The 21791-nt window shown below is 42.0% G+C and overlaps 1 protein-coding gene across 1 annotated transcript in view; it reads left to right on the top strand.

Moving 5' to 3' along the window:
• Positions 1-21329, top strand: part of vipr1a (vasoactive intestinal peptide receptor 1a) — a gene marked incomplete at its 3' end in the record, with an annotated part of 96051 nt that extends 74722 nt beyond the window's left edge. Inside the window, exons 8-13 of the mRNA XM_084139636.1 lie at positions 2625-2685; positions 11001-11067; positions 11193-11284; positions 14457-14586; positions 20639-20680; positions 21132-21329. Coding sequence (XP_083995762.1) covers positions 2625-2685; positions 11001-11067; positions 11193-11284; positions 14457-14586; positions 20639-20680; positions 21132-21329 — 590 coding nt within the window. The remainder of the gene's footprint in view (positions 1-2624; positions 2686-11000; positions 11068-11192; positions 11285-14456; positions 14587-20638; positions 20681-21131) is intronic.
• Positions 21330-21791: the final 462 nt, after the last annotated feature.

Raw genomic sequence — 21791 nt, 5'->3', positions numbered from 1 at the left:
AATCTGAAAAGTAAAAGTAGAATGTAATGCTGGTTGTTGTTCTTTTTTCTACTAGACTGATTGAAATGCCATGTGCTTGTGTTAGAATATCATTTTTAACATTGTGTTTGAAAAGTGATGAATTGAATTGATAGCATTGTGTTTGAACATTGTGTTGGTCTAGACTGGACCAAACGAATGAATATTTAAATCAAATCAAAGTTTGTATTTCTACTAGCTCCATCAGTGCAGTAATAATAATAATAATAATAATAATAATAATAATAATAATAAACTATATACACAATCCAAAAAAAGTAAGTATCAGAACAAGCAATGTCAGAGACCAGGATATATAAATAGAGATACACTGAGTTGACAAAACATTAGGAACACCTGCTCTTTCCATGACATAGACTGACCAGGTGAATCCAGGTGAAAGATATGGTCCCTTATTGATGTCACTTGTTAAATCCACTTAAATCGGTGTAGATAAAGGGGAGGAGACAGGTTAAAGAAGGATTTTTAAGCCTTGAGACAATTGAGACATGGATTGTGTATGTGTGCCATTCAGAGGGTGAATGGGCAAGACAAAAGTTTGAAGTGCTTTTGAACGGGGTATGGTAGTAGGTGCCAGGTGCATCGGTTTGAGTGTGTCAAGAACTGCAACACTGCTGGATTTTTCACGCTCAAAGTGGGTAAAACAGCATGGAAACATTATTAAAGTGACCAGTGTTCAATGACTAGAATACAGTATATACATTGGGGGAAAAAAGTATTTAGTCAGCCACCAATTGTGCAAGTTCTCCCACTTAAAAAGATGAGAGAGGCCTGTAATTTTCATCATAGGTACACGTCAACTATGACAGACAAAATGAGATTTTTGTTCTCCAGAAAATCACATTGTAGGATTTTTTATGAATTTATTTGCAAATTATGGTGGAAAATAAGTATTTGGTCAATAACAAAAGTTTCTCAATACTTTGTTATATACCCTTTGTTGGCAATGACACAGGTCAAACGTTTTCTGTAAGTCTTCACAAGGTTTTCACACACTGTTGCTGGTATTTTGGCCCATTCCTCCATGCAGATCTCCTCTAGAGCAGTGATGTTTTGGGGCTGTCGCTGGGCAACACGGACTTTCAACTCCCTCCAAAGATTTTCTATGGGGTTGAGATCTGGAGACTGGCTAGGCCACTCCAGGACCTTGAAATGCTTCTTACGAAGCCACTCCTTCGTTGCCCGGGCGGTGTGTTTGGGATCATTGTCATGCTGAAAGACCCAGCCACGTTTCATCTTCAATGCCCTTGCTGATGGAAGGAGGTTTTCACTCAAAATCTCACGGTACATGGCCCCATTCATTCTTTCCTTTACACGGATCAGTCGTCCTGGTCCCTTTGCAGAAAAACAGCCCCAAAGCATGATGTTTCCACCCCCATGCTTCACAGTAGGTATGGTGTTCTTTGGATGCAACTCAGCATTCTTTGTCCTCCAAACACGACGAGTTGAGTTTTTACCAAAAAGTTATATTTTGGTTTCATCTGACCATATGACATTCTCCCAATCCTCTTCTGGATCATCCAAATGCACTCTAGCAAACTTCAGATGGGCCTGGACATGTACTGGCTTAAGCAGGGGGACACGTCTCGCACTGCAGAATTTGAGTCCCTGGCGGCATAGTGTGTTACTGATGGTAGGCTTTGTTACTTTGGTCCCAGCTCTCTGCAGGTCATTCACTAGGTCCCCCCGTGTGGTTCTGGGATTTTTGCTCACCGTTCTTGTGATCATTTTGACCCCACGGGGTGAGATCTTGCGTGGAGCCCCAGATCGAGGGAGATTATCAGTGGTCTTGTATGTCTTCCATTTCCTAATAATTGCTCCCACAGTTGATTTCTTCAAACCAAGCTGCTTACCTATTGCAGATTCAGTCTTCCCAGCCTGGTGCAGGTCTACAATTTTGTTGCTGGTGTCCTTTGACAGCTCTTTGGTCTTGGCCATAGTGGAGTTTGGAGTGTGACTGTTTGAGGTTGTGGACAGGTGTCTTTTATACTGATAACAAGTTCAAACAGGTGCCATTAATACAGGTAACGAGTGGAGTACAGAGGAGCCTCTTAAAGAAGAAGTTACAGGTCTGTAAGAGCCAGAAATCTAGCTTGTTTGTAGGTGACCAAATACTTATTTTCCACCATAATTTGCTAATAAATTCATTAAAAATCCTACAATGTGATTTTCTGGAATTTTTTTTCTCAATTTGTCTGTCATAGTTGACGTGTACCTATGATGAAAATTACAGGCCTCGCTCATCTTTTTAAGTGGGAGAACTTGCACAATTGGTGGCTGACTAAATACTTTTTCCCCCCCCACTTTACATATGAAGTGGGTAAAACAGTATGTAAACATTATTAAAGTGACCAGTGTTCAACGACTATGTTCATAGGGCAGTAGTCTCTAAGATGCAGGGTGGAGTACCAGGTGGTAGCCAGCTAGTAGCAGTGACTAAGGCCTATATGCCTATACGGTGTTATTTGCATGCCCCATGACACAGATACCTGTATCGTAATCTCTTGGCAATAACTTTTTTTTTTATGAACTCACACAGTTTGTTGACTATTTTTTGTTATTTTTTTGTTCTCTGATATTCACAGGGGCCCCAACCGTTTTTATCACTGCTTGGGTAGTTACAAAGGCCTATTTAAAACACGCTGGGTAAGTTCACTGTTATTTTGTTTTATTTGTTTGTTTTGTTGTTTGTTCATCTAGAAGTCTAGTCGTTTTTCTGTGATGCCGTGTTCCACATTGCAATTGAAAATGTATCTCAGCAGGCGATGGATGTATGCTAGAAACGAAACGCTCACAGAAAATGCCATCAATGTACTATAATAAAATATGAACCATGGCAAACATTCTACTACACTTTCTCGTACACTCTCCGAAAAGGGGTACAGACGCTTGTCACTGCAGTCTTTTGTACCTTTAGTTATAGATACATAATTGTACCCTTGCAGTTCGTACCTTAAAAGAGCCAATAGTGTACTTTAGGGCAGGGTTTCCCAAACTCGGTCCTGGGGCGCCCCCTGGGTGCATGTTTTGGTTTTGTCCCTAGCACTATACAGCTGATTCAAATAACCAAGTCATCATCAAGCTTGGGCAGGACCAAGTTTGGGAAACGTAGGGGACAAAGATAGTACCTTTCTTACATATACAGTGCCTTCAGAAAGTTTTCACACCCTTTGACTTTTTCCACATTTTGTTGTGTTATAGCCTGAATTTAAAATTGATTAAATATAGATTTTTTTTGTCACTGGCCTACACACAATACCCCATAATGTCAAAGTGGAATCATGTTCTTAGGAACTTTTAACAAATTCATAAAAAATTTGAAATGTCTTGAGTCAATAAGTATTCAACCCCTTTGTTATGGCAAGCCTAAATAAGTTCAGGAGTAAAAATGTGCTTAACAAGTCACATAATATGTTGCAATAACAGTGTTTAACATGATTTTTTTATCTCTGTACCCCACACATACAATTATCTGTAAGGTCCCTCAGTCGAAAAAAAAAAAAATGTGGCAAAGAAATTCTGTTTTTGTGCTGAATACAAAGTGTCATTTTTGGGGCAAATCCAATACAACACATTACTGAGTACCACTCTCCATATTTCCAAGCATAGTGATGGCTGCATCATGTTTTGGGTATGCTTGTAATCGTTAAGGACTGGGGATAAAAAAGAAATGGAATGGAGCTAAGCACAGGCAAAATGTGTAGAATTGCACGAAATAAACTCAAAAACTCAAAAAAATGTATCTGTGTGTTTTTGCATGCATATATTCTATATTGAAACAAACTATTCTATATTTTTTCTATATTAAAACAAACTATTCTAAAACATCTACCTGCAATACAGCATGCTGGGAAATATGATATGATGGTTGTTGTTTTTGATGTGTGATGATTGTACCTTTTATATTCAGAATACTGGGTACAAAAATGTACCACTATACTAGATTATCCGCACATGTACCCTAAAAGGTACCAAACAGTACCATTATACTAGACCCTAAAAGGTACCAAACAGTACCATTATACTAGACCCTAAAAGGTACCAAACAGTACCATTATACTAGACCCTAAAAGGTACCAAACAGTACCATTATACTAGACCCTAAAAGGTACCAAACAGTACCATTATACTAGACCCTAAAAGGTACCAAACAGTACCATTATACTAGACCCTAAAAGGTACCAAACAGTACCACTATACTAGACCCTAAAAGGTACCAAACAGTACCATTATACTAGACCCTAAAAGGTACCAAACAGTACCATTATACTAGACCCTAAAAGGTACCAAACAGTACCATTATACTAGACCCTAAAAGGTACCAAACAGTACCATTATACTAGACCCTAAAAGGTACCAAACAGTACCATTATACTACACCCTAAAAGGTACCAAACAGTACCATTATACTAGACCCTAAAAGGTACCAAACAGTACCATTATACTAGACCCTAAAAGGTACCAAACAGTACCATTATACTAGACCCTAAAAGGTACCAAACAGTACCATTATACTAGACCCTAAAAGGTACCAAACAGTGCCATTATACTAGACCCTAAAAGGTACCAAACAGTACCACTATACTAGACCCTAAAAGGTACCAAACAGTACCACTATACTAGACCCTAAAAGGTACCAAACAGTACCATTATACTAGACCCTAAAAGGTACCAAACAGTACCATTATACTAGACCCTAAAAGGTACCAAACAGTACCATTATACTAGACCCTAAAAGGTACCAAACAGTACCATTATACTAGACCCTAAAAGGTACCAAACAGTACCATTATACTAGACCCTAAAAGGTACCAAACAGTACCATTATACTAGACCCTAAAAGGTACCAAACAGTACCATTATACTAGACCCTAAAAGGTACCAAACAGTACCATTATACTAGACCCTAAAAGGTACCAAACAGTACCATTATACTAGACCCTACTACCATGTGAAATGATTTGTAATAATAACAATAAGAAGGAGACCAAGAAGGAAGGGAGGAGGAGGAGGAGGGGAGGAGGAGGAGGAGGGGAGGAGGAGGGGAGAAGGAGGGGAGGAGGAGAAGGAGGAGGAGGAGGAGGAGGGTAGAAGGAGGGGAGAAGGAGGGGAGGAGGAGAAGGAGGGGAGGAGGAGGAGGAGGGGGGAGGAGGGGGGAGGAGGAGGAGGAGGAGGAGGAGGGTAGAAGGAGAAGAGGAGGAGGGGAGAAGGAGGAGGAGGGGAGGAGGAGGAGGGGAGGAGGAGGGTAGAAGGAGGGGAGGAGGAGGAGGAGGAGGAGGGTAGAAGGAGGGGAGAAGGAGGGGAGGAGGAGAAGGAGGGGAGGAGGAGGAGGATGAGGGGGAGGAGGAGGAGGAGGAGGGTAGAAGGAGGGGAGGAGGAGGGGAGGAGGAGAAGGAGGGGAGGAGGAGGGGGGAGGAGGGGGGAGGAGGGGGGAGGAGGAGGAGGAGGAGGAGGGTAGAAGGAGAAGAGGAGGAGGGGAGAAGGAGGAGAGGAGGAGGGTAGAAGGAGGAGGGGAGGAGAAGGAGGAGGGTAGAAGGAGGAGAGGAGGAGGAGGGGAGGAGGAGAAGGAGGGGAGGAGGAGGAGGAGGAGGAGGAGGAGGGGGGAGGGAGGAGGAGGGGAGGAGGAGGAGAGGAGGAGGAGGGGAGGAGGAGGGGAGGAGGAGGGTAGAAGGAGGAGAGGAGGAGGGGAGGAGGAGAAGGAGGGGAGGGGAGGAGGAGGAGGAGGAGGGGGGAGGAGGGTAGAAGGAGGAGAGGAGGAGGGGAGGAGGATGGTAGAAGGAGGGGAGGAGGATGGTAGGAGGAGGAGGGGAGGAGGGGAGGAGGGGAGGAGGAGCGAGCGCTGCCTGCTTATTACAGCGTGTGTCAAACAGATACTGTTAGATTACAATATTTTTTCTGACTATTTGGAACATTGTAAACAAAACAAATACAATAATAATTGACAAACAAATTACAATCAATCCCAGAGAGTCTGTTTTAAAGTATTTAGTACAGCAGAGATTGGGGGCTCTTCTGTTGAAGAGCATTAGATTCAAACTTTGAAGACCAAAAACGAGTCATTGAAGGCAGAGCAGCAGAGAGAGAAACATTCTCTGAGGGCAGAGATACGGGCAACAGCTGATGCATTGATCCGGAGCCAGGCCGCAATGATGGAGTGCCGCAGTGGCAGAGAGTCAGGCGGAGAATAACGGGTAGAAGAGGGTGAGGGACGAGACGATGGAGTCACAATCCATGCCAGGCACACCTGTGAGCTCTGGAACTCCACCTCTGACAGGCAGAGGCAACAACCATGGCAGAACTTGACGAACTGCTCACCAAGCACAGCGAGGGCTGTCCGGACCGTTCTGCTGTTCTGCGAAGAATTCATAACCAAAGAGAGACACGAGTGGGCAATAGCCAGCCGAAACGCTCATAATAGCTAATTGGTGATTAAAACTAATTTGAATGTAAGGAGAGGGTAGTGTTACCCCCCTAGAGTCGATGTGCGCGGCCCCGCAGAAAAATAATTTGCATAATAAAAAGGTCCCCATCAAAATCTGTACATTTAAGCTGTTTTTTTGCAAAGACTGTGTCTCAATCCACCGCATCCGCCAGTGTCGCACTTCCGCATCTGTGGTGAAAGGTGGCAGAGCTAGAGCGGTGTTTGTCAGACCATGAGACATCCCCGAAAATCGGTCTTCTGACAAGAACGTCTGTAGAGTCCGAGCAGTTTGGCTACAAACTATGGTGTGCTCCGTTTTGCTCTACGACCCCCCACAAGCGTCTTGGGACTCATCTGAAAGTCGGTACATCCGATCTGCCAATTTCTGTCTGTAGCATCTGAACAGTTTGGGCTACACACTAATATGACCCCTCTATGGAAAGGTGAGTCTCTCAGGAACAGGTATGTGTCGGTTGTTTTGCTGTAGGTCGCCCACAAGACTAGTCTGAAGGTAGCCGGATACCAGTAAAAAAAAAAAATGGAAGTATATAAGGAGATAGTTTAGTGTCTAAACTAAGGGGTAAAATACATCTAAAAAAAATTGTTTCCTGATCTTTCATTTTTAATATATACAGTACCAGTCAAAAGTTTGGACACACCTACTCATTCCAGGGGTTTTCTTTATTTTTTTTACTATTTTCTACATTGTAGAATAATAGTGAAGACATCACAACTATAAAATAACACATATGGAATCATGTAGTAACCATTTTTCCTATTTTGTTGCTTTACAACCTGGAATTAAAATGGATTTTTTGGGGGGTTTGTATCATTTGATTTGCACAACATGCCTACCACTTTGAAGATGCAAAATATTTTTTCTTGTGAAACAAACAAGAAATAAGTCAAAAAACAGAAAATGTTTGCGTGCATAACTATTCACCCCCCCCCAAAGTCAATACTTTGTAGAGACACCTTTTGCAGCAATTACAGCTGCAAGTCTCTTGGGGTATGTCTCTATAAGCTTGGCACATCTAGCCACTGGGATTTTTGCCCATTCTTCAAGGCAAAACTGCTCCAGCTCCTTCAAGTTGGATGGGTTCCGCTGGTGTAAAGCAATCTTTAAGTCATGCCACAGATTCTCAATTGGATTGAGATCTGGGCTTTGACTAGGCCATCCAAGACATGTAAATGTTTCCCCTTAAACCACTCAAGTGTTGCTTTAGCTGTATGCTTAGCGTCATTGTCCTGCTGGAAGGTGAACCTCCGTCTCAGTCTTAAATCTCTGGAAGACTGAAACAGGTTTCCCTCAAGAATTTCCCTGTATTTAGCGGCATCCATCATTCCTTCAATTCTGACCAGTTTCCCAGTCCCTGCCGATGAAAAACATGATGTTCTCGGGGTGATGAGAGGTGTTGGGTTTGCGCCAGACATAGCGTTTTCCTTGATGACCAAAAAGCTAAATTTTAGTCTCATCTGACCAGAGTACCTTTTTCCATATGTTTGGGGAGTCTCCCACATGCCTTTTGGCGAACACCAAACGTGTTTGCTTATTTTTTTCTTTAAGCAATGGCTTTTTTCTGGCCACTCTTCCGTAAAGCCCAGCTCTGTGGCGTGTACGGCTTAAAGTGGTCCTATGGACAGATACTCCAATATCCGCTGTGGAGCTTTGCAGCTCCTTCAGGGTTATCTTTGGTCTCTTTGTTGCCTCTCTGATTAATGCCCTCCTTGCCTGGTCCGTGAGTTTTGGTGGGCGGCCCACTCTTGGCAGGTTTGTTGTGGTGCCATATTCTTTCAATTTTTTTATAATGGATTTAATGGTGCTCCGTGGGATGTTCAAAGTTTCCGATATTTTTTTATAACCCACCCCTGATCTGTACTTCTCCACGACTTTGTCCCTGACCTGTTTGGAGAGCTCCTTGGTCTTCATGGTGCCGCTTGCTTGGTGGTGCCCCTTGCTTAGTGGTGTTGCAGACTCTGGGGCCTTTCAGAACAGGTGTATATATACTGAGATCATGTGACACTTAGGTTGCACACAGGTGGACTTTTTAAAACTAATTATGTGACTTCTGAAGGTAATTGGTTGCACCAGATCTTATTTAGGGGCTTCATAGCAAAGGGGGTGAATACATATGTACGCACCGTTTACATTTTACATTTAAGTCATTTATCCAGAGCGACTTACAAATTGGTGCATTCAACTTAGGATAGCCAGTGGGACAACCACCACTGGGGGAGGGGGGGTGTAGAAGGATTACTGTTAGACTATTCCAGGTATTCCTTAAAGAGGTAGCGTTTCAAGTGTCTCCGGAAGGTGGTCAGTGACTCCGCTGTCGTGGGGGAGCTTGTTCCACCATTGGGGTGCCAGAGCAGCGAATAGCTTTGACTGGGCTGAGCGGGAACTGTGCTTCCGTAGAGTTAGGGGGGCTAGCAGGCCAGATGTGGATGAACATAGTGCCCTCGTTTGGGTGTAGGGTCTGATCAGAGCCTGAAGGTAAGGAGGTGCCGTTCCCCTCACAGCTCCATAAGCAAGCACCATGGTTTTGTAGTAGATGCGAGTTTCAACTGGAAGCCAGTGGAGTGTGCGGAGGAGCGGGGTGACATGAGAGAACTTGGGAAGGTTGAACACCAGACGGGCTGCAGCGTTCTGGATAAGCTGTAGGGGTTTAATGGCACACACAGGCAGGGAGCCCAGCCAACAAAGAGTTGCAGTAATCCAGACGGGGGATGACAAGTGCCTGGATTAGGACCTGTGCCACTTTTCCGTTATTAATTTTTTAGAATTTTTGAAACAAGTTATTTTTTTGGACTATTTTGTGTATGTCCATTCCATGAAATCCAAATAAAAATCCATTTAAATTACAGGTTGTAATGCAACAAAATAGGAAAAACGCCAAGGGGGATGAATACTTTTGCAAGGCACTGTACAGTCGGCTATAGCCCTACAATTAAATATTATAAAATTTTAATCATGAAGTGTATTCACAATTGCATGGCATTGATCTCTGCTCGGCTTCAAATGCCCTGATTTAATAAATGGAGTAGATGTGCTCAAAGATGCCATCTGGTGGTTCGAACAAGCATCATCGGCAAGCACTGTAAATGCAACGTACAACTTTTTGATTGAGGTGAAATTGTACAACCACTTTGGAGACTGGAAGGGCAAAGGGGCACGTGCTATGTAGAGCCTTATCTTATGGTACAGCGCTTTCAGAAAGTATTCATACCCCCTTGACTTAGTCCACATTTTTTGTTGCGTTACAGCCTGAATTCAAAATTGAATAAATATTGAAAACTTGAAATTTGTTTCTTTTTAACCATTTTCATATAGACTTGATTTGTGTGTTTTGGATCATTGTCTTGCTGCATGACCCAGCTGCGCTTCAGCTCACAGACGGATGGCCTGACATTCTCCTGTACAATTATCTGATACGGAATTCATGGCTCCTTCTATTAAGGCAAGTCGTCCAGGTCCTGAGGCAACAAAGCATCTCCCCAAACCATCACACCACCACCACCACGCTTGACCGTTGGCATGAGGTTCTTACTGTGGAATGCAGTGTTTGGTTTTCAACCAGGCATTAATGGGGGAACCATGTCGTCCAAAATGTTGACTCAAGTTTGCCAAAAAGCAACTGGAAGAACCTGGATGATCATCAAGACTCTTGGAAGAATGTTCTATGGACAGATGAGTCAACAGTATAACTTTTTGGATGACATGGGTCATATGAGTTACAGCAGTTCTGTTTAGCACATTTTTACTCCTGAACTTATTTAGACTTGCCATAACAAAGACATTTCAGCTTTACATTGTTGTATACATTTAAAACAAATTCTATAAACAAAATTCCACTGTGTTTATTATGGGGTATTGTGTGTAGATCAGTGACACTAAATCTCAATTTTATCAATTTTAAATTCAGGCTGTAAGATGACCAAAATGTGGAAATAAAGGGGTGGGAATACTTTCTGAAGGCATGTGTATTTTGATATTTTTGTACCCCAACACTGTACCCTAACCATACTCTTTTTTTCCCGAGGGTTTACTGCAGTGCCAAATTATTCAATACAAAGAACCAAGGTCTGAATTTGTTAGACAAATTAAAATGATTATTATAAACTGCGAATGCCACATTTCACATCACATGGCCACCGTAGGATTGTAGCAATGTTACCCGAACCTGCCAAGGATTCCCTGTGGTGATGAATGGTTGGTCTCTATGGAGGCCGTTAGAAGGACTTTATCCTGTAGTGTACTGTACAATAGGCAAGGATAACCTTGAGAAAAATCCATGTACAATTTCATATTTTATTGAATGATTCTGTTTTTTTTTTACAATGATACACATTCTGTTCATTTTGAATTATAAAATGGTAGAGAGAGTTTGACTTGGGCTTTAACCTTGTGTATGTATCCATTAGTATCTAGATAAGATGATTTGAACATACGTGTGTGTGTGTGTGTGTGTGTGTGTGTATGTGTGTGTGTGTGTGTGTGTGTAACGGCTTTATCTTCCGCTACTCCCCCTGTCCTCTCTAGGTGCTGGGACATTATTAACGACCATCCCTGGTGGATCATCAAAACGCCAATATTAGTGACCATACTGGTGAGTGTCACACACACACACACACACACACACACACACACACTGGCCTAGCCGATGATTTACATTTTATATACAACTCTGCATTACGTTAATTAAATGTTAACTCCCTTTTATACCCTCCCCAGGTGAACTTCATCCTGTTCATCTGTATAATCCGGATCCTGCGTCAGAAAATGAATTGCAGAGACATAGGAAGGAAGGAATCTCATCAATACTCGTGGGTTTTGTTGTTATTCAACTGTCAGTTTCTGTTCATGGGACCATTTTAATTAACTATTATGTGTTCATATCAGGTCGTCAATATTGTGTAGCTGGTCTGCACTCAAAAACAAGACATTCAAGGTTTCTGTTTTAGTATTTTTTTCATTCAGGAGTGCTTAGCCTAAACCCCGTTTACACCTGGCTCTAACATGCGTCCCTTCGTCCTGATCTTGTCCACATTCTGATTGTGCCCGATTAAAAGATGTATTGTGATCTGACTGTTATCAGATCTTTGTGTAAGTGTAAACAGACAAGATAAGCACGAGATAAGTACATGCCACCAGGGGTCTTTTCACAGTCCCCAAATCCAGAATAAATTCAAGAAAGCGTACAGTATTATATAGAGCCATTATTGCATGGAACTCCATTCCATCTCATATTGCTCAAATAAACAGCCAACCTGGTTTCAGAAAACGGATAAAGCAACACCTCACGGCACAACACCTCTCCCCTATTTGACCTAGATAGTTTGTGTGTATGTATTGATATGTAGGCTACGTGTGCCTTTTTACAAAATATGTATGTAGTTCTGTCCTTGAGCTGTTCTTGTCTATTAATGTTCTGTGTGGACCCCAGGAAGAGTAGCTGCTGCTTTTGCAACAGCTAATGGGGATCCTAATAAAATAGCAAAATACCAAAACCAAGAGCAGGACAATATCAGGACGAAGGACGCATGTTAGCGACAGGTATAAAGGAGGCTAGTGTCTAAAGGTGCTTCATTGTGATCTTGTTAAAGGTAACGAGCGACAGGTGCGCTCCTGCAATAGGTAATCACAGAAAGCGCACCATATCAAACTCCTTGTTAAGTCCACCTGGGTATAGCGTGCGTAATGTTTAAAAATCTAAAAGGACTCTCTACATGAGAGTTCTTCCAATATTGCCACCTCCTCCGTTTAGCCCAAACCTTTTCTATACCAATACATTGTAAGTCGTCAGTTCTATGGCCCACTTCCGTAAAATGTCTGGCAACAGGAGAGTCGAATCACAGCCCTTGGTGTTGCTGCGTCGTTCATTAAAGACGGGTTGTCAGTCTCCGTGTTGTCTGACCAACGTAAAACGTTAACCAACTACATGTTGCAGGTTATAAAGGAGTTAATATTATATTTATGGTTGGTGATGGGACACATAAAATAATCTGCTTTACCACCATATGTTTACAGAAAGTACAACTTCAACACGCAAAGTTACCTTTTATGAATGTCAGCTAACTATAGTTTCTATCGTAGGTATCTTAACCGTTTGTTCGAAAATAGAGGGGGGGGGGGGGGGGTGTTGGAATGCACCATTTAAAGATTTGTCTGACGAGATAACATGCCAGTGCTTATTCACTGTAGATTTGATGAAGTTTGTCATGGGATTAAACCTCATTGCACAATTCACTGAGGAAGGTTTTGTTGTTCTAACGCGTTTTGCGAAGAGGTGATTTCTTTTAACATCCATCTTTTCATCGACACTTTGCAGCAAATAATTTAAGTAATTTCTTTGACGGAAACGTTTAAACATACTTTCTGTTTGTTTTGAATATTCTTAATCAGTACTACAGGTTCGGCGTAAACAAACTATTTTTTAGCTTTCTCGGATGGTAACTATTTGCAAGCAATACAATGTTTTGATCCTTTGGCTTCCTGTTAACACTTTGGAGCTATATAGTTTCTCAGATGATTTATACACTAGTACATCAAGAAAATAAATTGTTTCTGTACTCTTGTCCATTGAGATGGAGATGGATTGGATTCTAGAGTTTAGATTAAGTAACAAACTAGTTTAATTTGCTTTCAGTATCATCCCATATTAGGAATATGTCATCTATTAAATTAGAATAATTTTTTGAATGAAATTCTCTTCAAATTTCAGCTACACAATTTTGGAATTCTATTAGATTTTGGTCGACGCCCCTGTTCTGAGGGCAGTGGTCACAACTTTCATATCAGGACAGATCCATTTTTTTTTTTTACAATTCTACCATGTAATTGGTCAGTGTTTTCGTGATTTGCACCTGGTGATAATACGATAGTGCCTCGAAGCCAGCTTGATTCGGTATATTAGTATAAAGTGCAGCAACATTAAATGTAACAAGCCGTTCTCCTTCATCAATGAGTGGATTTTCAACAAGAAATCTGTAGTATCTGTAATGTAGGAAAGAAGTTGGGTCACTAAAGGTTGAATATGGTAGACCACAAATGTCGATACATTTTCACTTAAACAACCAAGACCAGAAACAATGGGTCTCATAGGATTGTCTGTAAGAGACGTATAGACCGTCTGAATACTTTATATAACGGGAGTTACAGGGAAATCAATAATAAGGAATTTGAATTATTTTTCCTCTGTAGACCAAGTTGTAATAAGGAATCTAATTCTGTTTTGTGATTAGCTGTGGGGTTAAGCAGAAGGCGTTTATAGTACTTCTGGTCGGCAAGCATTTCTTTCATTTTCTCAACAAACTTGCATGTATCCTGTACGACAGTACCTTCCCCTAATCAGAGTTTTTTTTGTAAGGCTGTTCATCAACTGCTATAATGCTAATCTCTCTGAGGAGGAAAGCTTGTTAATTCTATATCTCCTATGATTGTTCTGTTTTAAAGCTTGATCAATTTCGCTTTCTACAAGTGTACAATAAGTAATGATAGATGGATTAGAAGTGGGGGGAATAAACTTGCTCTTTGGTTTAAAGACAGGAGGTATTTTTTTAGTACGGACCAGCTACACAATTTTGGAATTCTATTACATTTTGGTCGACGCCCCTGTTCTGTGGGCAGTGGTCACAACTTTCATATCAGGTTGTATAACACATTTTACCCTACCGTTGTAATGTTGTTCTTCAGGAAAGACATCCTGCAAAGACACCCAGCTCTGAGATATTGCTATAAAATACCCTCCACCTACAGACGATGGTTAGCTTCACCTCTGTCCTGATTCTTGGTAGATATTGGAAGTATGAAGAGTCTGAAATGTTCTCTACCCAGATCCACAATCAATGTGATTAGGAATGGTCAAGGGGGGGTTCCCCCTCTATCTCACCAGTTAGCATGCAACATTCCAAACAGATGATCACACAAAATAAATAATTATTGAAAGATATACTGTCCAAAATCAACCCACATTCTGCCTGTTGTTCTGATCCACAGGAGGTTGGCTAAATCCACGCTACTGTTGATCCCTCTGTTTGGAATCAACTACATCATCTTTGCTTTCATCCCTGAAGACATCAACACTCGAATCAGGATGGTCTTTGACCTGATTCTAGGATCCTTCCAGGTAGGATGGTCTTTGACCTGATTCTAGGATCCTTCCAGGTAGGATGGTCTTTGACCTGATTCTAGGATCCTTCCAGGCAGTAAGGAACTAAGGCCTCCATGCTATAATATTGCATGTAGGCCTTAGTTTATGGTGACTTACTGTATGCAGTGAGGGAAAAAAGTATTTGATCCCCTGCTGATTGTGTACGTTTGCCCACTGACAAAGAAATTATCAGTCTATAATTTTAATGGTAGGTTTATTTGAACAGTGAGAGACAGAATAACAACAAAATAATCCAGAAAAACACATGTAAAAAATGTTATGAATTGATTTGCATTTTAATGAGGGAAATAAGTATTTGACCCCCTCTCAATCAGAAAGATTTCTGGCTACCAGGTATCTTTTATACAGGTAACGAGCTGAGATTAGGAGCACACTCTTAAAGGGAGTGCTCCTAATCTCAGCTTGTTACCTGTATAAAAGACACCTGTCCACAGAAGCAATCAATCAATCCGATTCCAAACTCTCCACCATGGCCAAGACCAAAGAGCTCTCCAAGGATGTCAGGAACAAGATTGTAGACCTACACAAGGCTGGAATGGGCTACAAGACCATCGCCAAGCAGCTTGGTGAGAAGGTGACAACAGTTGGTGCGATTATTCGCAAATGGAAGAAACACAAAAGAACTGTCAATCTCCCTCGGCCTGGGGCTCCATGCAAGATCTCACCTCGTGGAGTTGCAATGATCATGAAAACAGTGAGGAATCAGCCCAGAACTACACGGGAGGATCTTGTCAATGATCTCAAGGCAGCTGAGACCATAGTCACCAAGAAAACAATTGGTAACACACTATGCCGTGAAGGACTGAAATCCTGCAGCGCCCGCAAGGTCCCCCTGCTCAAGAAAGCACATATACAGACCCGTCTGAAGTTTGCCAATGAACATCTGAATGATTCAGAGGAGAACTGGGTGAAAGTGTTGTGGTCAGATGAGACCAAAATCGAGCTCTTTGGCATCAACTCAACTCGGCGTGTTTGGAGGAGGAGGAATGCTGCCTATGACCCCAAGAACACCATCCCCACCGTCAAACATGGAGGTGGAAACAATATGCTTTTGGGGTGTTTTTCAGCTAAGGGGACAGGACAACTTCACCGCATCAAAGGGACGATGGAGGGGGCCATGTACCGTCAAATCTTGGGTGAGAACCTCCTTCCCTCAGCCAGGGCATTTAAAATGGGTCGTGGATGGGTATTCCAGCATAACAATGACCCAAAACACACGGCCAAGGCAACAAAGGAGTGGCTCAAGAAGAAGCAAATTAAGGTCCTGGAGTGGCCTAGCCAGTCTCCAGACCTTAATCCCATAGAAAATCTGTGGAGGGAGCTGAAGGTTCGAGTTGCCAAATGTCAGCCTCGAAACCTTAATGACTTGGAGAAGATCTGCAAAGAGGAGTGGAACAAAATCCCTCCTGAGATGTATGCAATCCTGGTGGCCAACTACAAGAAACATCTGACCTCTGTGATTGCCAACAAGGGTTTTGCCAACAAGTAAAAGTCATGTTTTGCAGAGGGGTCAAATACTTATTTCCCTAATTAAAATGCAAATCAATTTATAACATTTTTTACATGCGTTTTTCTGGATTTTTTTGTTGTTATTCTGTATCTCACTGTTCAAATAAACCTACCATTGAAATTATAGACTGATCATGTCTTTGTCAGTGGGCAAATGTACAAAGTCAGCAGGGGATCAAATACTTTTTCCCCTCACTGTAACTATGTTGTATTGAATTACGGAACACATACATACCACTTGAAGTACACTACCCGTATCACTTAAATAGTCTCCCTGCTATGTACAGTGGGGAAAATAAGTATTTAGTCAGCCACCAATTGTGCAAGTTCCCCCACTTAAAAAGATGAGAGAGGCCTGTAATTTTCATCATAGGTACACGTCAACTATGACAGACAAAATGAGAAAAAATTATTCAGAAAATCACATTGTAGGATTTTTTATGAATTTATTTGCAAATTATAGTGGAAAATAAGTATTTGGTCAATAACAAAAGTTTCTCAATACTACTTGTTATATACCCTTTGTTGGCAATGACACAGGTCAAACGTTTTCTGTAAGTCTTCACAAGGTTTTCACACACTGTTGCTGGTATTTTGGCCCATTCCTCCATGCAGATCTCCTCTAGAGCAGTGATGTTTTGGGGCTGTCGCTGGGCAACACGGACTTTCAACTCCCTCCAAAGATTTTCTATGGGGTTGAGATCTGGAGACTGGCTAGGCCACTCCAGGACCTTGAAATGCTTCTTACGAAGCCACTCCTTCGTTGCCCGGGCGGTGTGTTTGGGATCATTGTCATGCTGAAAGACCCAGCCACGTTTCATCTTCAATGCCCTTGCTGATGGAAGGAGGTTTTCACTCAAAATCTCACGATACATGGTCCCATTCATTCTTTCCTTTACACGGATCAGTCGTCCTGGTCCATTTGCAGAAAAACAGCCCCAAAGCATGATGTTTCCACCCCAATGCTTCACAGTAGGTATGGTGTTCTTTGGATGCAACTCAGCATTCTTTGTCCTCCAAACACGACGAGTTGAGTTTTTACCAAAAAGTTCTATTTTGGTTTCATATGACATTCTCCCAATCCTCTTCTGGATCATCCAAATGCACTCTAGCAAACTTCAGACGGGCCTGGACATGTACTGGCTTAAGCAGGGGGACACGTCTGGCACTGCAGGATTTTAGTCCCTGGCGGCGTAGTGTGTTACTAATGGTAGGCTTTGTTACTTTGGTCCCAGCTCTCTGCAGGTCATTCACTAGGTCCCCCTGTGTGGTTCGGGATTTTTGCTCACCGTTCTTGTGATCATTTTGACCCCACGGGGTGAGATCTTGCGTGGAGCCCCAGATCGAGGGAGATTATCAGTGGTCTTGTATGTCTTCCATTTCCTAATAATTGCTCCCACAGTTGATTTCTTCAAACCAAGCTGCTTACCTATTGCAGATTCAGTCTTCCCAGCCTGGTGCAGGTCTACAATTTTGTTTCTGGTGTCCTTTGACAGCTCTTTGGTCTTGGCCATAGTGGAGTTTGGAGTGTGACTGTTTGAGGTTGTGGACAGGTGTCTTTTATACTGATAACAAGTTCAAACAGGTGCCATTAATACAGGTAATGAGTGGAGGACAGAGGAGCCTCTTAAAGAAGAAGTTACAGGTCTGTGAGAGCCAGAAATCTTGCTTGTTTGTAGGTGACCAAATACTTATTTTCCACCATAATTTGCAAATAAATTCATAAAAAATCCTACAATGTGATTTTCTGGATTTTTTCATCTCAATTTGTCTGTCATAGTTGACGTGTACCTATGATGAAAATTACAGGCCTCTCTCATCTTTTTAAGTGGGAGAACTTGCACAATTGGTGGCTGACTAAATACTTTTTTTCCCCACTGTACAGTGCCTTCAGAAAGTATTCACTTTTTCCACATTTTGTTGTGTTACAACCTGAATTTAAAATAGATTAAATTTAGATTTTTTTGTCACTGACCTACACACAGTACCCCAGAATGTACATTTGTCCAATATATTAAAAATGAAAAGCTGAAATGTCTTGAGTCAATAAGTATTCAACCCCTTTTATTATGGCAAGCCTAAATAAATATACTTAACAAGTCACATAATAAGTTGCATGGACTCACTCTGTGTGCAAAAATAGTGTTTAACATGATTTTTGAATGACTACCTCATCTCTGTACCTCACACATACAATTATCTGTAAGGTCCCTCAGTCGAGCAGTGAATTTCAAACACAGATTCAACCACAAAGACCAGGGAGGTTTTACCCATCTATTGGTAGATGGGTAAAAAATAAAAAATAAAGACATTGACTATCCCTTTGAGCATGGTGAAGTTATTAATTACACTTTGGATGATGTATCAATACACCCAGTCACTACAAAGATACAGGCATCCTTCCTAACTCAGTTGCCAGAGAGGAAGGAAACCGCTCAGGGATTTCACCATGAGGCCAATGGTGACTTTAAAACAGTTACAGAGTTGAATGGCTGTGATGGGAGAAAACTGAGGATGGATCAACAACATTGTAGTTACTCCACAATACTAACCTAATTGACAGAGTGAAAAGGAAGCCTGTACAGAATACAAATATTCAAAAACATGCATCATGTTTGCAACGAGGCACTAAAGTAATGCTGCAACAAATATGGCAAAGCAATTAACTTATTTTCCTGAATACAAAGTGTTATCTTTGGGGCAAATCAAATACAACATGTTACTGACTGAGTGCCACTCTCCATATTTTCAAGGACAGTGAACATTTTGAAAAGAATAATGGGCAAATGTTGCATAATTCAGGTGTGGAAAGCTTTTAGAAACGTATCCAGAATGACTCGCAGCTGTAGTCACTGCCGAAGGTGCTTCTACAAAGCATTGACTCAGGGGAGTGAATACTTATGTAAATGAGATATTTCTGTATTTCATTTTCAATACATTTGCAAAAAATTCTAAAAACATGTTTTATGTTTGTTACTGTAGGTTATTGTGCGTAGATGAGTGAGATGTTTTATTTATTTAATCCATTTTGAATTCAGGCTGTAGAAAAAAACAAAGTGGAATAAGTCAAGGGGTATGAATACTTTCTGAAGGCACTGTAAAAGGATATTAAAAAATATGATATAATTAGTCGCAGTCAGTCTGGTATGTTAACAGTTCAGGATTTAAAGAATGTAATACGTCTGGGTTTCTGCATTCTCAAAGTGTGTGAAAAAAACAAAAACAACGTGATACAGTCATAGGATGTGTAATAATGAGATTTGATATCCTCCCTGTCCCTATCTGATTCCCATGAGATTTACACTCTGTGTTATGAGTTGAGGTTGAGCCAAACGGCCCATTTTGAGGTGAAGAGAAAGAGATGCAGAACACCACAGGAAAACGTCGGCGGTAGCATTTCCTGGCTATTGGGGAATACGAAGTAAACACACTAATCATCTGGCACAGGAAGATACATTTTCAACCATCTAACCATTTAGATATGTGAACTAAATAGTAGTGAATATAGCATACTGTACAACTCAAGTATGTAAACCCTCGGCCCTCAAACTCTCGAAAGGAGCTCTCTCACAAGTCATCCTGACCTTTATATTTTCTTTACAAATACCCAGGTCATTTATGAGAGCAATGATCTAGTTATTATGATAGCAGTCTTCACTTATATCTGTTTTAAACTCGTATTTTCCCATGAAAAACTTCTCATGTCCTCTCAGCACAAAATTCCATCAGGCCCAGAATTAATGACCCTACCTCGTGCTGAATTTGCCCATGATCTTTGGGATCATTTTTCAGTCTTCCACAACTGCTCTGGCTGAGTCGCTCTGGGGCATTCTATGAAACACAACACCATTCATCAGGAATCCTAATGATCGATTGTTGTCTCCTTCTCTCTCTCTTCTCTCTCTCTCTCTCTCTCTCTCTCTCTCTCTCTCTCTCTCTCTCTCTCTCTCTCTCTCTCTCTCTCTATCTCTCTCTCTCTGTGTCTCTCTCTCTCTCTCTGTGTCTCTCTCTCTCTCTCTCTCTCTCTCTCTGTCTCTCTCTCTCTCACTCTCTCTCTCTCTTTCTCTCTCTCCCTCTCTCTGTGTCTCTCTCTCTCTCTCTCCCTCTCTCTGTGTGTCTCTCTTCTCTCTCTCTCTCTCTCTCTGTCTCTGCCTCTGTCTCTGTCTCTGTCTCTCTCTCTCTCTCTCTCTGTCTCTCTCTCTCTCTCCCTCTCTCTCTCTGTCTCTCTCTCTCTCTCTCGCCCTCTCTCTCTCTCTCTCTGTCTCTCTCTCTCTCTCTCTCTCTCTCTCTGTCTCTCTCTCTCTCTGTCTCTCTCTTCTCTCTCTCTCTCTCTCTCTCTCTCTCTGTGTCTCTCTCTCTCTCTCTGTGTCTCTCTCTCTCTCTCTCTCTCTGTCTCTCTCTCTCTCTCTCTCTCTCTCTCTCTCTCTCTCTCTCTCTCTCTCTCTCTCTCTCTCTCTCTCTCTCTCTGTCTCTGTCTCTCTCTCTGTCTCTCTCTCAGGGGTTTGGGGTTGCAGTCCTGTATTGTTTCCTAAATGGAGAGGTAATAACATACGCACTCCACAGACACAAAACAGTTCTTAAGATGAGCTGACAATGACAATGCCATTTTTCTCACTGTCTGTTAGTCTTCATCTATCTCATTCTGTGTCCATATCTTTTCTGACTTATCCCTTTTGCTGTGTCCATATCTTTTCTGACTTATCCCTCGTTCTGTGTCCATATCTTTTCTGACGTATCCCTCTTTCTGTGTTCATATCTTTTCTGACTTATCCCTCTTTCTGTGTCCATATCTTTTCTGACGTATCCCTCTTTCTGTGTTCATATCTTTTCTGACTTATCCCTCTTTCTGTGTCCATATCTTTTCTGACGTATCCCTCTTTCTGTGTTCATATCTTTTCTGACTTATCCCTTTTGCTGTGTCCTATCCTCTCAATCTCTCCCCTTCTGTTTATGTTCCCCTCTCCCTCCTCATCTCCCTCTATCCCCACCAGGTGCAGGGGGAGGTGAAGCGGAAGTGGCGGCGGTGGAACATGCAAAGGTTTCTGGGCAAAGGAGACACCAAGTACCAGCAGCCCCAGTATCTGGGTAGCAACGGTAACAACTTCAGCACCCAGATCACCATGCAGACCAAGTGTAGCCCCATCACACGCCGAGCCTCCGACTGCCAGGAACACTCCTCTGCTATCTGAGCCCAGCTCTGGGTGTAAACGGAGGGCAGAGAAGAGAGGCTAACAGAGACGAGCTGCACTGAAGCGCTGTTTAGTATTCAGTCAGCACAGCAGAGACCACCAGCCGACCACACACAACAACAGCAATGATAGGCTTAAATCAGTTCCCAAGGATTCCCACAAATAAAAAAAAAAGAGATATGATCGTGTCTCAATGTAATCAAGGTATGAAATTATTGTTATTATCAAATAGAATCTCTTTTTGGGCTTAGTTGTGGTTGCAGTGTACACATTATTATATGGGGCAGCAGGTAGCCAAGCGGTTAGAGAGAAGCGAGCCAGCAACTGGAGGGTTGCCAGTTCGAATCCCGGGTCCGACGGGAAAAATCTGGCGAGAAGTGAGCTGGCAACCGGAGGGTTGCTGGTATCAAATCCTAGATGCCATTGCCTGTCATTGTACCCTTGAGCAAGGCACTTAACCCC

Source organism: Coregonus lavaretus (assembly GCF_964263955.1).
Source record: "Coregonus lavaretus genome assembly, chromosome: 23".
Taxonomy (NCBI): Eukaryota; Metazoa; Chordata; class Actinopteri; order Salmoniformes; family Salmonidae; genus Coregonus; species Coregonus lavaretus.
The sequence above is the reverse complement of the archived record's forward strand: the minus strand, read 5'-3'. Positions and strand labels throughout refer to the sequence as shown.